Source organism: Manduca sexta, chromosome 23 (genome assembly GCF_014839805.1).
Source record: "Manduca sexta isolate Smith_Timp_Sample1 chromosome 23, JHU_Msex_v1.0, whole genome shotgun sequence".
NCBI classification, from domain to species: Eukaryota; Metazoa; Arthropoda; class Insecta; order Lepidoptera; family Sphingidae; genus Manduca; species Manduca sexta.
In genome coordinates, this window is record NC_051137.1 from 5090287 (window position 1) to 5107753 (window position 17467).

The 17467-nt window shown below is 34.3% G+C and overlaps 1 protein-coding gene across 1 annotated transcript in view; it reads right to left on the minus strand.

The window, feature by feature from the left end:
• The window catches only part of LOC115452152, a 46092-nt gene that overhangs the window by 2760 nt on the left and 25865 nt on the right, over window positions 1–17467 (minus strand). The window contains exons 3-5 of the mRNA XM_030180612.2: window positions 1188–1302; window positions 660–817; window positions 1–149 (exon numbers count right to left, since the gene is read on the minus strand). Of these exons, the coding sequence (XP_030036472.2) occupies window positions 1–149; window positions 660–817; window positions 1188–1302 (422 nt within the window). The remainder of the gene's footprint in view (window positions 150–659; window positions 818–1187; window positions 1303–17467) is intronic.

Sequence of the window (17467 nt, forward strand, 5' to 3'; positions counted from 1 at the left end):
CACGTTTCCGGTGCATTGAACTCGTTTGACGCCAGCCAGTCCGCAATCCGCCGTAAGTTGCACAGCAGCGCTTTCGGGCAGGTACAAGATAGTCAGGGCCGGCAGAGCTCGCACCATACATCCTTCATTGCCTAACGCCCATTGCGGTACTAAGAGTAAGATAAAAATGAGTATGTAAAATATTCTATTACGAAAATGTATGAAAGGTAAATCATGTTCTTGAGTATAAAGTAGCCACTAGGTGTCGCTAACGGCTCCGCCCGCGTTGAAAGCATTTTTCAGGACAAGAGACTCATTGTGTACTCTTCAGGGATAGAAGCTTATTGTGCATCCAAGACATGGTCTGTCTGTGTGTCAGTATTTAAAATTGTTAAGCGGTTTTTATTAAGAAAGGTCCAAACATTGTCATAAACTTTCGCATCTATAATAAACTAACTTTGGGTAGCGGCTACGCTTGCGTAAAAGAGATTTCCTGGTGAAAATTCCCAACATATATTTTCCTGGGACAAGAACTAGCCTATATCCATTTCCAAGGTGTCAAATTATGTCCAAAACCAAATTCATCGAAATCCATTTTGTACTTTTTGAGTTTATCGCATTCTGACAAACAGACGGACGCAGCGAAGCAATTTTGTTTTATAATAAGTAAAGCTATTTACCAGGTAGTTCACATATAAACGAAGCCACGGTGGGCCCACCACAGGCCCTGGCCTCCCAGCGGTAGTCGGCGGCAGGGTCGGCAGCAGCACACAAAGGAGCCGCGCCTCCGTCCGGTGCTGAACTCCAATATCCGTCGCCGCTCAGTCCACGATAATCACTGAAAATAAAATACTTATTAAAGTTCATTTTAATTGCCTGTTAAAATATAAAGGAATTTGGTGTGTTTTTTATTGTCATACGGTCACGGCAACGTGATTCCACTTTATCCAATGGTGAGTGGATAGCATGTTTGAACACGATATACAAAGGTTGATCGGAACGCGACACACTTAAAAGCCGTTATAGTGGCCCACGTAATACCTTGTGTACGGTGGTGGCTATCTCGGCGGTAACAAAATAATATATCCTAGCACCAGAAATTTATATAATCGTCTTTTGATAGATTTGATTTTAAATTGATTTCCTGATAATAATTTAACGGTTATTTCATTTTAATCTCCCTAAAGAAAAGATTTATAAATACTCACGTCCAAGTGAAGTCTCCGTCGGGATTGCTGCGAATGAGGCCGACCCAAACAGCGCTCGAGATGTCCAATTCTTTCAGATAGGCTCGTACTGCGTCATACTGTGCCGTAGTATCCACTAAAACAACAATTTTATGCATATAAAAACAGATAGGTGCTATAAAATTATAGAAACCTATAGTACCAAAAGGATAGTAAATAAAAAGACTATATTTTGTTCCAATTAAACCTCATCTACTTCGCATTATTACGGAAAACGAAACTGCTAATCTAACACGCCTGTCACATTAACGAACAAAACAATTACCATAATGTAGTGTTATTAAATTTGGAACGACCTCCGCTTCATACTAATCTCATAAATTGAGCGATCTACCCAAGCAACAGTAAATTGGTATGCACTCTACTGATCTTAGTAATATGGCCGCATAAATTACGACATCGTCCATAATGTTCCATTTAAACGACATCATAAATTAATGCCTGGGAAGACGCAGTAAGAAGACGTGCTCTGGTTCATAAGAGAAGCATTTACACAATAAATTTTGATCTCACTGATACGGCAAGGAACTTGTTAAGATGCGAACTTGAACGTCCGCGAATGGAGACGTTATGGGATCCTAAATATATTGTCCTGAAAAAGATGAAGTCGTTTTCGTTGTATTAGACGAAGGATTGTGTAACTTACTACAATTTATTAAAATAATAATTAGTATACTAACTATAAAAATCGTCGTAAAAATTTAATTTAAAAATGGTGTTAAGTACCGAAATATGTGTTAAAATCCTTTTGGTCACCATTAAATTCTATAAAAATAATACATAAATAAAACTGAGATACGCCTGTAGTGAATTATATAAATTCCAATATAAATTTCCTCTTAATATAACATTTAACCTCGCAACTTTGCCATAAAAGTTGTAGCTAGATTTATAGCATATCGCACGCGGTTGAACGAAAATTGTTGGACGTTTCTTGGCAATTTCCTCAAACAGCAAGAAAGAAATTCCATAAAGAGCAAATGGAAAAACGTAATTCATGTCCAGCGAATGCTCACGTAGTTGCTACCTGCAGGTATGATACGATTATATTGCTTTGTGCCGTTCCGTTGGAAGCGACTGCTTTATTTCCACAAATCCTTAGATTCATTCGTTTTTGTTGTTTATACTAACCTAAACAAGGCATTGAAAAATCTAGTTATAAAAGTCAAATTTATGTTCTTGTAAAATAAGATATTAAAATGTTTTAAAATTGAATTTCTAATAAAAGGGACAAAAAGTTTCGGGTTTGAAAATTTCAATTAAACAGAAGTTTTTAATTCAACAATATTATCTTGGGATATAGGCCTCTGAAGATAAATAAGTTTCCAACTTTTTCTAATTGTTTAATGTTCAGGGATGTATTTTTAAAAGTTTGAAGCAGTTATAATTTCGCAAGAAATTAGGGTGTGTTGACGCAATTGCGAGTTTATTTTGTTAGTGCATATTCTTAAAGAATTGCACATACATAATCAGTGCTCAAAGTCTGTTTGATAAATGTATAAAAAATTACATAAAACACTTATTTCTACGACAAAATGAAAGTCTATTTGTACATACATACATACAACAACCAAATCATTAGTCCATTTATAGTATTTCATTAAACAAAGTTGAGTCATTGAAATGTGCAACGTTCGATGTCGCTTCGCTCATAAAACCACAACCGCTATTGACATTCGCACACCTAATCGCTAAATTACTCATTCGCCGTTCGATACAATCGGTACTGATTGACAGCCTGTTTCAAGTGTCAAATAACATTGAGGAACTATGCCGTTAGTGCTGGCACAAGCGGGAAATTTACATTACCGTGGAGAGGCGTGAAACCGACAAGTCGGTCGTATTCAAATTGACATCATTAAGTCAGGCACACGACGCTAACGCTTTCATAAATAAAATTTACTTAACTGAACCTTAGTAAGGAAATCTTGCGAACTCTAAGAACGTCGGTTTGCTATCTTGTTAGTTCTAATTAGTGATTAATTACGGCTTTACGAGAAGGTAAGGTATTTTTGACATAGAAATAAAATGTAAAATAATAAAAGGTAGTTCTGAGTATCGAGAATAATAGACTTATAATAGGTCAAATAATTAGTGGTTACTGGATAGATTGCACGAGAGACTCAAATTGAAATGACCGCAGTAATAAACCGAAACCCAGACACCCTTCACAAAGAAGTGAAGAGCACCATAAACTGAGGAGACTGCATGATGAGGAGAAGTGGATGCGGAACGAGTTATGTCAGGATTGTGTTAAGTAGAAATCAATAGTCATCTTTCCCCTATGGATAACAAATGTATCATTAACTATTATTATATATTACACCTTTTTGCCATAAGGGGTAGCCAGACGCGTTATGGTATCCACATTTTGCAAGAAATGTTAGGACTCATATTATAGAAACCGAATTGCCAATTTTTTTTATTCCTTTGAAAGACGAGACGAGCTTGCCCTTCGCCTGAGGGTAAGCGATACGACCAACCATCAACAATAGAAACACCATCCAACATCTTGAATTACAAAGTATTTTTTGGTATTTCACTGCGCTCACTATCCTGAGACATGAGATCTTAAATCTTATTATGTCCAGTAGTTACACTTGCTACAATGTTGTTCAAACCGGAACACAACAGTGACTACACATTGCTGCTTGGCGGCAAAAATAGACATTGCGGTGATACGTCACATATGAGAGACCACCAGTGCATAATTCCAGATTACGAGATACTCAACACTAAAACCCAATTATAATATTTATTAATCTATGAAGCTCTTGATAAATCAATATAAGTATGACGTAACGTCAGCTCCGTGTAACATAAATCTCAGTTCTGAACAGATTTATATAATCTTTAGTCATTGTCAGATTGATTGGCTGCCGGTAATAACGCTATTGAGACGACGTATGAAAGAAAAGAAATAAAACCCGATAAATCCTTTCAAAACTCATAACAAAAGCGGATTAACTCTGTCTGTAATAACACATTGTGGCATTATAGGTTGCGGAACCTCTTTTTGCTTAGAAGTAATTTCTCATGGCGTATATCAAACGCAACTTTTAATTAATGGTTATTCTTGTCATATTCACCGTCTTGGAACTGTTTCTACATAATGGAACGCTAGCGTTTTGAGTGATGTTTATATATTAATCAATTTAGGTTAGACGATAAAATCCACCTAAATTATACCACACCATAACAAAATTATCATACATATTATAAAACAAAGTCCCCCTTTATGCCTGTCTGTTATCGATTACATCTCAAAATCTACTGAACGGATTTGCATGAAATTTGGTATGGTGATAGTTTAAGACTTGGGGGAAATTATAGACATTCTACCCCGGGAAAATATATAACGGGACTTTGTTCCCGGAACACTCTGTTACACGGGAGAAGCCGCCAGCAAAAGCCTGTTGGGAATAAACGTAACAAATTAAACCCAATACGTCTTTTGTTCAGTTTTAACAAAATAAGATTTTCTACACAGTAAAACGCCTTGTTTAAAGTTTCACCATTTTCTTTTTCATTGACATGTAATTAGAGTTAAGGGAAACTTGTTAACTCGAAGCCAGATGCAATTGCTTAGAAACAATAAAATCTCAGCTGTTATCTGACTGCGCGAAAGCAAAGATAGGTTTCTGCCATTCGCACATTTATATCTTTGCGGATAGTCGTTTTATTCGTTTAGAACGTTCGAAATAAGATATTCGAAGTTATCTGTAACGTAAACAATTCAAGCTCACAACACGAGGAGCTTGTATTGGTAGAAAACAAACAAAACAATTTGAACAATTTGACCGCAACTCGGAAGGCAAACATTGAAACAAGTGTCATTTACGTTGTCGAAACTTAAGTTTGAAAACGTATCTATATCAGTGTTGGTTTAAAAAATCCATAACACGTAAGTGTTGTGTCGGTACACGGCGAGGCTGGCGCGGCGCCAGGCGGGCGTCGCGAGCCGCGCCGGGAAAGCTCCGGGGAACCGCCAAGTCAATATTTGTGATGCCATTTAACTGTTCCACCGCCCGCTACTTACTATATTTTATTGCCTGCTTATCTCATAAGTTTAGAATCGATTAAACTTCAATCAAATTAGGAAATTGTAACAGTTTATATGCTCCAACTTTGCGCGATTGCGGCGTCGATAAGTGTAGCATGGGAGTTGAGAAGTTCGGGGTTAGAATGTAATTTTATGCCATAACTTACTTGAATAAATATTAAAATGCGGGCGCTAACATTGTTTACAAAATCATTTTATTATAATCCCTGTGCCTAATATACAAGATTCCTTCATGTAATCGTATTTTAAAGCTAATATTTATGTTGTAATGTCACATAATATCTACTCATCCTAAAAACTGATTGCTTAATGCCTAGCATAATATAGACACCATACTGAAACATTAACGTTTAAAATAAATCCGATATGAAAACGCAAAATCAGGAAATTTATAGTAAATAGTAAAATAGTAAAATCCTTTATTTGCAAAAAAGTTGGTACAGTATAGAATCTTAACTAGTCATTTCTGATCAATCAACTTTTGTCAAATTTATTGACATGCAAATTTTTTTATATTAAACTGTGAAGCACCGCCAGGCGCAATTTAGCCCGCGGGATCTCAATAACTACGTTTGACGCCATTTGTAGGTTACTCATATCTGGCTGGATATGCGTATGTCGGATTCACGAACAGGGTTACTACCAATAACTTCTATTTTAGCGAACGTGATTCGGAAACGTGACTCGCGCGAATTCTCGACATCCATCTACGCAGGCAACGTGAAAATTTTATCGCCACGCCTGATGTAAGCGGATATGTAAATAGCCTTTATCTAAATCCAGTTGGGCCTCGGGTAACAAATCGACGTATGCTATATCTGTTTTGGGTATTCCTGGGAGGGAATTGAAGTCATATTTAGGGTTCCGTACCTCAAAAAGAGACCCTGATAGGATTAACTGTTGTTTGTCTGTCAAGATCCCTTTTATCAGGAACTCGTAGCACGTTGAAATTTACATCAAATACTGGGGTGTGCAGTCTCTTTCAGCAGTGAAATCAAATTTTGTAAGTCAACGCGTTCAAAAGATGCCCGTTTATGTCGCATACTTTCGCATATCTTACGAATTCACACGGGAATCGAAATCTAAAGGGTACTTCCCGTGGGTATAGGATCATGAAATTTGGCACGAATCAAAGTAAAAATCTCAAAACCGTAAATGTGCATTGCTATTACAAACTTATTATTTGCTGTTGGTGCAATAGCCGTGTCTAAGAATCGAACGGCAAAGTGAAGCTTGTCAAGTTTAAACTTATATACTTAGATACCTTCAAGTTTGTTCGGAACTCTCCGTGCACGAGTCCTATTCGCACTTGTCCGGTTTTTAGTTGTACCGTTGTTAATGGTCTATGCAGATGGAATATTTCAAAAGCGCCGAGAACGCAGTTTTGTGATACATGTACTCACACTACGCGTTTTTTGCGCGCACGATTTGTTGTAAACGTACCCGAGTGTTTCTGTACCTTTCCCCGGAAGGCGAATAGTTTAATCGGTATTAAAGTAATGATAAACTAAACAGAATTTTAGCTGGAAAAACTTCCTCGGGTTTATATTAATTATTATTACTTTGATGAAATCCATGTAAGAATTAATATTGATACAGCACTATTTAAATATAACTCTATCAGTAGATTATGTTATATCATATTAGAGAGAAGCCGATAAGTTTTAAATAAAATTTGCTGCGCCTCTATCATTTTGGGTAAGATGTAATAGACAATGAATCTTTTGATCTCTGTGGCCAATGTAATCAAAGAGCTATTATTACCACGGATCCGGGACTCGTTATTCAATTTTAAATCCGGGTTGTTGTTTAAAAGTCAAGTATAAGAATATGTTTTCAATGTTATGACAACTCTACATAGATTTTGTTCGAAAAATAGAATAAAATGTATTCTTTTTGATTTGCTCTGTTTGTAATCTTAACATGATCTGACGGAATAGGTTTTATTATGATAAACAATGGAAGAAATAAAATCGACGTGTTTATTTTCAATCTAATTTGATCGAAGAAATAAATCCCTCAATTATTTTATACAAAAAATATATGTGAAAGCCGAGATTAATTTCAGTGTTTGTTAGAGATAGAAAATATGTCAACAATACAACTCGTACTATTTTTGTTGGCAAATACAAAATGTTCGGAATCTAGTCCAGTCCAATTATAATAGGAGAGGAGACTTAGAATCACAGTATGCAATATTCATTTAATACTTAATTGGGATTGTGTTGGATTTGTGCTATTGAATCAAGTTAGTTAAACGTAACAATTTGTAAATATTTGTGGCAGTCGAGTTAAGGTGATACGAAGCCACTTTTTACCTTTATTTAAATTCTTATAATAACTATTTAATAAATATAATTTACTTTCATATTACTAATTTAATGCAGATTCATTCTCTAGCCGGTTTAAGAGAAAATGATAAATGTAGAATACATAAGAATTATAACACAATAACAACTAAACAAAATCACCTCTACCTTTTTTATATAATTGAAATAAACTTCCAATAAGATACGACTCAAAAACGACACAATAATTATCATCGGTTATTCATCTAATAAGACAATCGCGGTTCCAAATTCAAACATGTATATCATTCCTATCTATAACCGATTCCCCCGAACCTACGCTCTGTATGCATAAGTAAGCGACAGATTAAGTCTGGGACATAGATTGTACTCAGCAACATCTACCGATACAAGGGCTTGATGCATCTACGTAACGCTCTAGAGATTTATCCCTAGATCAGCAACCCCCTATGAACCTCACGTACGCTTTCTATATGCGTCGATTGGATATTTATAGGGAAAGAATGCCAGAGATACCTTTTAAAGTTCTTTGTACTGTGAACAGCACTTTGGCACGTACGTGTTTATAGCAGTTGTATGCTTTATCTCGCTTTGTTCCGCTTGAATATGCTAACTCCTTGAGCGTACTTTTTTTGTGTAGACAATGTACTTTATAGTGAGTCATTTGTTCGTTTTTAGGTTTGTATTGAGATAGATGATGGCTTTGATATAGTTGGAGTACTCTGCGATATTAAATTCTTGTGTATTAGGTTTTATTAGGTGAAGTATGTTCAATAAATAAGGAATATTTACTTCATTACAAATATTGAAACAAAACCGAAACATCACCGTAACAACTTCTTATTATCTGTACTATTGAATAAGGCTGAAGAGATTATCTGGTTGTTTGAACGCGCATATCTCAGGAACTAGTATACCGTATTGAGTCCTACGGTATCCTCCTAATAAAGTATAGGTCATTCTCCTACGCAATAATGAAATGATTCCTTTAATCGAAGTTCTGGGGATCGTGTTGCAGCCGTAGGCGGTCGAAGCGGAGTGAAATTAGCAGTAACACAGGCGTGACTGGCCATTGAATTTAATTAAGTGACGACTCAAACAACACGCAATACGAAGCTACATTGATACTGGATATTGACCGTAGGAAAATACCCGGTATTCATTACATTATCAATACTATTTACAGAATGAACTGAAGGAGTAACTACTAAGGCATTTTAAATATCGGGTAAAGTACATAGATCTTATTTTTTACCAAATCTTAGTTTTTTTTTATGCGAATATTATAAATGCGAATTTGTGAAAATGTTTGTACATTTGTTAGAAGTAATTACAGAAACAGTTGAATGTATATAGAAATTTGGCATACTTTGGAATAACACGTACGATTCTTTATATCCCAGTAATTTGCCTCCATGGAATATAATGGAATATTTAATCTGATAATTATTAAACAGATGGCGCTGGCATCGTATATGTGGCGTTATGCATGTAGAGACTTAGGAAATTTAGAAGCGTTAAAGGCTTTTCATGCGAGCGAAGCCGCGAACGACACCTAGTTAGTATATATATTTACGTAAACCTTGAGGAGTATTAAGATATTTTTGCGATCATGTTGAAAATCCAAATATAGGAGAGCTTTATGAAATAACGTAGAATATTCTGATCCAATAATCCGAGTCACGATAAACTTGGCTGATAAATTGAGATACATTACCAGAGTAAATATTTACTAAGTTTGTTTTAGACAAAAATTCGATTATATATTTATATAAACATGTCTTATAATAAGAAAAGCGAGGTAACATCATTCAGGTAAATAAACACATTAAGGTTTGAAGACAGACCTGTGATAAGTAGATGAATTCCCAAACAAAGTAGAATGACAAATTGTTTCGCGTCAACCTAAGCAACAGAGTCATTAATAATACTAAAAAATAAAGACGACAAAATATTTCATAAGAAAAATGGCTGCCATTATTTCCCTTGCAAAGCTTATTCATATTTACATAAGAAACTAGGTGTTTTAATTTCGCAAATTTCTATCATTATATTATATGTAAAATGAAATCCGAATAGAAAAAAGAGCAATACGCAAAAGAAGGCATTAACCATGAAGACGACAAACTCGTAACGAAATTGCGAACTTTGCTTTCTAAACGTCTTGAAGTTAGGTAATACGGAAAACGCGGAGTTTCATGACATCTACCAATCTACTATACGGATACCGGTAAACTCTTTAAAGATTGAGACGTGCCTGTTTGTATATGATATTAAGCTTCGTCATTATGTGTTATCGCTATAGATAATACAAGTTAATCCAGAAGATTGGAGATGTGAGGAGCCCTCTCACCTCCCACCCCGTGAAATACGTATTATGTAAATTGGTAGGATTACCTTTATCGCGATACATCCTTAAAGCCGAGATCGGTCTCTAGGCTATATTGTTAAGGGGTTATTGTATATATTTGTATATAAAATAAACTTGTTCTTTGTATAGGGCATATTTTTTGCGATCTCCGAGGATATCCCTTTTCAGATAAAATCTGATATTGCTCCATCCAATCTTAGTTTCAATTCGGATGGAATGATGTATGACGTTTTATTATGATCCTGCTTGATGAGCGTTTGCTATTTCTTTTTTATTTTAGAGAATATCGAGAAATAATTTGGCTTTGATATAATTCAAGGCAAGTCAAACGTGCCAGCCATTTTAAAATAGAGCATTTTAATCTTTAATTTTAAAAAGTGGTTTTGCTAGGATTAAAAGAATTGCTAATCTAAATCAAATTGCTCCGCAAAAATGTTTAATGAATAAACTTAAGGTTATAGCTCAAGGTCCATTTTTCATACATTTTGTTTCACCTTTAATCTGGGTAACTAAACAAGTATTGACAAGTAAAGAATTTAAATTCACGTCTAGTTAGTGATTAGTTCTCGCAGTTGAAAGAAAAACGTAAAAATAATTAATATGCATGGATATTTCGGCCTTTAAAATTTCGTCATATTAAATTTTAAAGGCCGAAATATCCATGCATATTAATTATTTTTACGTTTTTCTTCAACTGCGAGAATTAATCACTAACTGTTTATTACAGTTAAGGTGAAACAAAATGTATGAAAATGGACCCTGAGGTATCGCCTTAACTAACCATTTTTTGTGAACTTAAATAAATGTAAAGCATTCAAATAGAAGAAAATGAAAGAAGATAAATATTATTTGTTTCGAAGATCTTTATTTTCCAGTTATTGCACATACAATACACTAACATTAAAACATCTTTGCTTTTAATCAAATAATTACTTTCATTTTAATTTGAAATTCGAACGTAATAAATCAATATTCATGTGTGTGTATAAGTTGACAGCAATTAAGGGGCGCATGTTGTTTGCGTCCGGCAGGGCGTCCGGTGTCAGATGTCCGGTGTCCGGCGTCTGGCATCAAGTGTCCGACATCACAGGACATGTCACGGGCGGATTGACCTGAGCCATTTATTGCTTGTCGAACAATTTACCGCTCGCATTCAAATTATACGTTTATTTCAAAGTATAAAACTCTTTGTGAGCTATATTTTGAGTTCTGATTGCGTATTCATTGTAGTTATAAACAGTTTAAGTAATCATAATTTGTTCCTGCTACAAACATTATCAAATTTTGTTTGACAAATTTACTTAAATTTACTTAGTTTACTTTTACCTTATAAGGTAAGACAAAGAAATATAATAGGTCATTATTACTGCAAACAACAACAACTACAATAACACTATGCAAATCATACTAGACTAATATAATAATATTTGAAACAAAAAGTAAAATGATATAACATTTAGATTGGAAGCGATAGGTTGAAGCCGGGTGCGAACTTTTCGTTTGAGTTTTCCTAAAACCTTTTTAAAGTTTCCACGATAAAGTTATATTCATTCTCTACACTTCAAATGATTATCCGAGATTATTTTCCCGAAAATACTTAACGCAATGCATTGCTCAATTGCCTTGCCTAATATTTTTACGGTTCTTATAAATACAATTGAAGTAAAAATACTCTCTTAGGCTGTTTTTTTTTTTTAATCTTTATTTAAGGAGCTCGGTCGTTATTTCACGACTATGTCGCTCCGTACGTCCACTTTTATCCATGCCTACTATTTTTTTATAAAATCAAAATATTTTTTTAATAAGTCTTTTATGTAAAAAATATATTTTTTATGTCAACATACCTTTAGGTTTAACTGGTTTGGTAGCGTAGTTAGATTATGGTATTACTGTAGTGCTGAGATCCTGGATTCGATCCCCAGGTCGGGCAAAGTGATATTGGGTTTTTTCAGTATCAGCCCGGAGCCTGGAAGGCTTGACCCCCATTACATTCTTATATACACACAACGGAAAATGATGCACTTGTTACGCCTCTGTCTACCTCTTCGTGGATAAAGGCATGTGTGTGTATAAATAGTTTAAGCATCATCATCATCCACAACGTGTAGAGTACCAATGCTGGGCATAGGCCTCTCTCACATTATGTCACCTTTTTCGGTCCTGAGCCAATCGCATCCAGGTTCGACCTGCGATCCTTACAATGTCGTTCACTCATCTTGCCGCTGAACGACCCACGCTACGCTTGCCTCGTCTTGGCCACCACTCAGCGCTTTAATCCAACTGACATCGCTGCGTCTATCTGGCCTGCCTAACTCCAGTTGAGTCCCATAACGAATCGTCCGATATCACGAACTTTTATTCGTCGTCGGATTTAGGCATAGTTTTTCGTATTCAGTAGCAATACAAACTAATTATAAATACATCGAGAGGAAACTAACAGCTTATATCCGTCGTAGATTCTATACGTGCAGTTACATAGCTCTAATTAGTAACTATTTACATTACCGTAATAACATTGTTAGCTGGCACGTGACCAGTCGCCCGTAGAGTGTCCGCAAGCGAGCAGAAATTGTGATAAATAACCACTGATTTCTAGCTTTACTTCATTTTACATTATATAACAGGGATAATGTGTAATTAGTGAGATTTGGAACATATAAATTTAGGCGAGAAAGATGCCCAGATATTTTTGGTAATTTTTTAGAACTATCAGCTTTTATTCTTTAGAATTCCGGATAAACAAAATATCATTAATTTAGTAATTAAATTATAAAGATAACTTAAATTAATTATTTTTTGAAGTTTAAAAATGTAGTATTTATTATGGTGGCAAGCAATCCACTTCCCAGCACTTACGTCATAGCCCTCAAGTCTTACTTAACTGTTGTCATAAAATATTAAATTAGCAATATAAAGCTCGTCTACAGCCTTAAGGGGTACTTAAATAAAATGTTAGCAGAAATGAGACTTATAGATTATCCTACATTTCTATTTTATGAAAATGGGTATTAAGGTCAACTATTTCTTTTATTGTCTACATTTATAAAAATAAGAATGGCAATTTTTTAAGTTTATTTATATAAACTAAAAGCTTATATGATTATGTAAAGACGTCTCTCTTATACGAACTTTCATCGAGTATTTTCGTAGTACATATATATCGATGGTATTTTATTTTAAATTAATTCACTTGATTACTGATATCGATATGAGATTGGAGAGTATTTGATAACGATATTTTTTTTAAATAAAAAGGAAGCTGAACACTTTAAAAAAAAACCTTTATATTATATTATATGTGTCATCCAAAATGTAACGGTAAATATTTTTCAAAATGTAAATTTGTTGAAAGTGGTAATTAACAGTAATAGCAAACTGTGACATCGACTGTTAACGCTACGTGCGTGAGAAAGAGATAGCGCGTTAACGCAACGCCCCCACTTATACACACAACAATATTTCAAAAATGAATAACTGCTTTATTTTTAAACTAATTTGATGCTTATCACACAGGAGAATTTATTTTTCGTAGTTTTATGTATTATATATAAATTAATTAATAAAATCAAACAAAGGAAACTACCCTATCGCCTTATCTATTTCTATCACAAAGCAGTAGCTTGCCACTGTTCTGTTTGACTGTCGGTCTAGTATAATTACTGGGCAATACGAGGCTCAACATGTAATGTCTGAGGATGACGACTGATGAGCGCGTACAGTGCAACCCAACGCTTTGTAATCCATAGCTCTAACAATGTTGCTATAACTTGTAGGTAGTAATTATTATGTTTATATATGCATCGTGCTACCATTAGTGGATTACCTTGTTCGTCTTGTTTAAATTGTATAAACTTTGAGAAACCAACGAGTAACTATAAATTGGGTAATATATTCATAATATAACTCCTTAATTCAATTTATTTAAGTAAACAAACTTTCAATCTACTTATGTAAACAAAAATGTGTCGACGTAAAACTTTAATAAGAACGAGTTTGTGTGTTTTACATTGTGGAACAAATACAAAGGGCCCATAAATAACTTGCGCTCGGTTTATTTTCTAACCGATGTGTACAGGCATGATGGATGAGTGAATTTATGTATTCCATCCCATATTATTCTCTTTAGCGAACTATAAACACTACACAAGTCGTGTGTGATGGATTGCCGGTCGACAAAACCAACACACTTTGTAACTTCCCCGTGCAATATGTCAAATCGTATATCTGGATTTATTTCGTTTGATAGATGATAATAATTGAATGGAATGGATTAAAGATAGTACGTACTAGATAGCATTTAAAAATTTGATATGGCAACTCATACGAGTAAAGGTAACTCAACATATTGCTCTACTGAATAAAAATGTATACTCTCTTCACATAACAATAAGCTCCATTTGATGTTGATTTAATTACTTTTATTCCAGGAAAAACGTTTATTTGAGATGACCCGTGAACAAAAGAGAGTATAATAAAATAACACAATTGATATTGTATCAGATTTTTGCTATTCAATTTCGGCAAAATAAAAAACCTGTTTTCAATATCGAAAATATTACAATAATTTTGACGAAAAACTGCTGAGAATTTGCAACACAACAAATATTTTTTTGTCTCTCGATTATTATGGAGGCACAAAATACTACTACGTAGTAACCGGTCCAGTTTTATAAATAAATCAATATAAAAATATCAAAATAATTCACCAGATTAAAGGCTTGTTCAAGGAAGTAGACATTTATGAAGAATTTTTCCTTTGCGAGGCATTAGAGATTACATTGTACAAATTATTCAGAACATCTAGTTTTCCCAATCCACAGAAGTGACAAATAATATTTTATAATTTAACTAAACAGGCCTTTAGTTCTCGATGTGTAGGTATTTGTGGTTAAGAATTTGTATAAAATGTTAGAAGACAAGTGCTTACTCCACAATCTCGAGTCAAGTGTGTTATAAATTAATATGCAAGGAAAATAATTAGAAAGTGTTAACGCTACGAAATATCGTACAAACTCTTTTGTTATGAGGAATAAATTATGCATTAAAGTTATTTTAATAACTATTCTGTTACTATGTTACCCCAGTATAGAATATAATAATTTCCCGTAAATATAAAACGCGAAATAAACATGTTATAGTAGTTTTTATTTGTTTTGTAGTATTTTAGCACGCTAGTGTTATAACGAATTTCAGTGCATGTAGGCCGCTTTAGTTAAGATTTTACGAGCGAAATTCTGCCTCTACTGTTAATTTCGTACAGCCAATGAAACACCCGTGTCAAATAGTTCCACATAGCTTTTGGAGCGAAACATATTTTACACGTGGACAAATGAGTTTGCAGCTATATAAAATTCTTTTCAAACACGTTGCTGAGATGTTGTGACATTTTCGCTTTTATTCGAACACCATTTATGTTAAATGTGTGTGGAATGTAAGCGCGTATTATGAAAAGTTAAAATAGTAACTCATATTAGATAGTTTTGGGTGTGTAGTTCTATTTACAGACAAAGAACCGCAAAGAGAACTTTGATGTCTTTACTGGAAAGATGGCAATTCGCTTATAAAATCTACCCTAATATGTACAAATCCTACAAGCAAAAATATATAATTACATCATTCTGCTGCGGTTGTAAGATGAATTCGGAAAATCAGATTTAATTTGTTAATTATCAGAAATTGCAATTTCACAGACAATCAAATGACCACATCACTGTGGATGCAATGCAGAGATTTTACGATAACATTACAGGCCCAGCCAATAATGAAATATAACTTTGCCCAACGTAACTGTTGGTAGGCAGAAAAATATAATAAAAATGCTGTAATATAATCGTTATCTTATACTACCATCGATTATGTTTTATATGCTCATATACCTAAGCATCAATGCGCAGTTAGACGCCTTTAGAAGGCTCTTAGTATAAAAAAGTGTTTAAATCGTCATCAGCGGCTCAATTCGGGTCGATTTTCTAAATCTCATTTGACTTCAAATTGCTTTTTAATCTGGAAGCGTATCTTTTAAGTATCTATCTCACTTTGAGGTAATGCAGTACGATAATGAAGGTTTTATGTTATAAACAAAGATTATAAGAGATGATAACTCAAATTATTTGAAATTTAAAAAGGCATGTAAGGATATATCGCGGCATGGTGGCCTTATTAACAGGACTTTTATTAATATTTTTATTATCTAATTCATTTAGTTTATTTATGAGAAGCCATAAAACGTCATGTGATTTGCTGGCGAGGACACTTATTATACTAAACTGGATGCTCATTGCTCACCACTGCATTTGCAAACCAAATGCACAACGATTTCCTGAGACTGGTGGCACTGCTGTCGTGCTTGACTGCCTACAACGCTTAATATATAACTGTTATAGTAGGTGTGTATACATACTTTGCGAGATAACGTGCATGATTTTCTTGATCCTTTATGGGCTGACTGAACAAACCATCAAGTTGAGGTGTAGTCATTTCGTCGAGGGATAAAATATATTCGGGTTTTATTTACACAGAGCTCGGTAACTGAAGATCACCAAGATTTATACACCGAGATGTAATTCATGTTTCTTACATTTCCCGTTGATCCATACAAATTACTTACATTTGCGATGGTTCTTATGTGATGTTCGTTTAATTATAAAATTAAGATGAAAATATTGTCATTTTAACGATATCAATTAATTGTATTAAGTGACAAGACTGTTTGTTTCTTTTATTACTACTTTTATCATTTTTTAACTTATGAAACAGCCACCAATTTCCTAATAAAATATATGTTTTCTGGATGTTTCTTAAGGAAATGAGCAGGTTACGAAAATATGATAATAGCGTTAATTGGATTTGACTTAATACGGAAGAGGTCACATCAAAAAGTTACTTACACATAACAAGTCTAATTATATATAATTTATATGTAATTACATCGAAAACACCGTTATATACGAACAAAATTGTTAGGTTAATTGGAATTTCCCATTCTACACTAATTTGGAACGACGTCAAAACACCAGCATGGCGCACTTGTTCAGTGCTATTTGCCTTAATGAAAGAAGCAGACAAAAATAGAGCGGCCAGCGATCAATAACGGACACACCTTCCAACCGAGTGGACAGCCCATACATAACCTTAATAAAGCCCCACCTCTACTTATATCCGCTAATAAACCAGATTACCGCCGGCTGAGTGCTCGTATACACTGGTTAAATAGACACGCTTTCAAATATCTAGTTAAACAGAAATTTCATGTTGCACTATGACCTAAATAGCAAGGCTATGTCAGTTCGTGTTAGGTGAAAAGGTCTATCCCAAAGGTAATAAAAGTCCATTACCAAAACCGGCGTCTGAAGTTTTGGCAAGTAAAAGTGTAAGAACGATGTTTCAAATATTTTTACTGCTTCCTGTACCAGAATTGAAATAAAAAAATAATACAGTAATAATTAATAAGTATTTTTATATCAAAAAACAATCTTGAATAAAGATGAGATACACGATT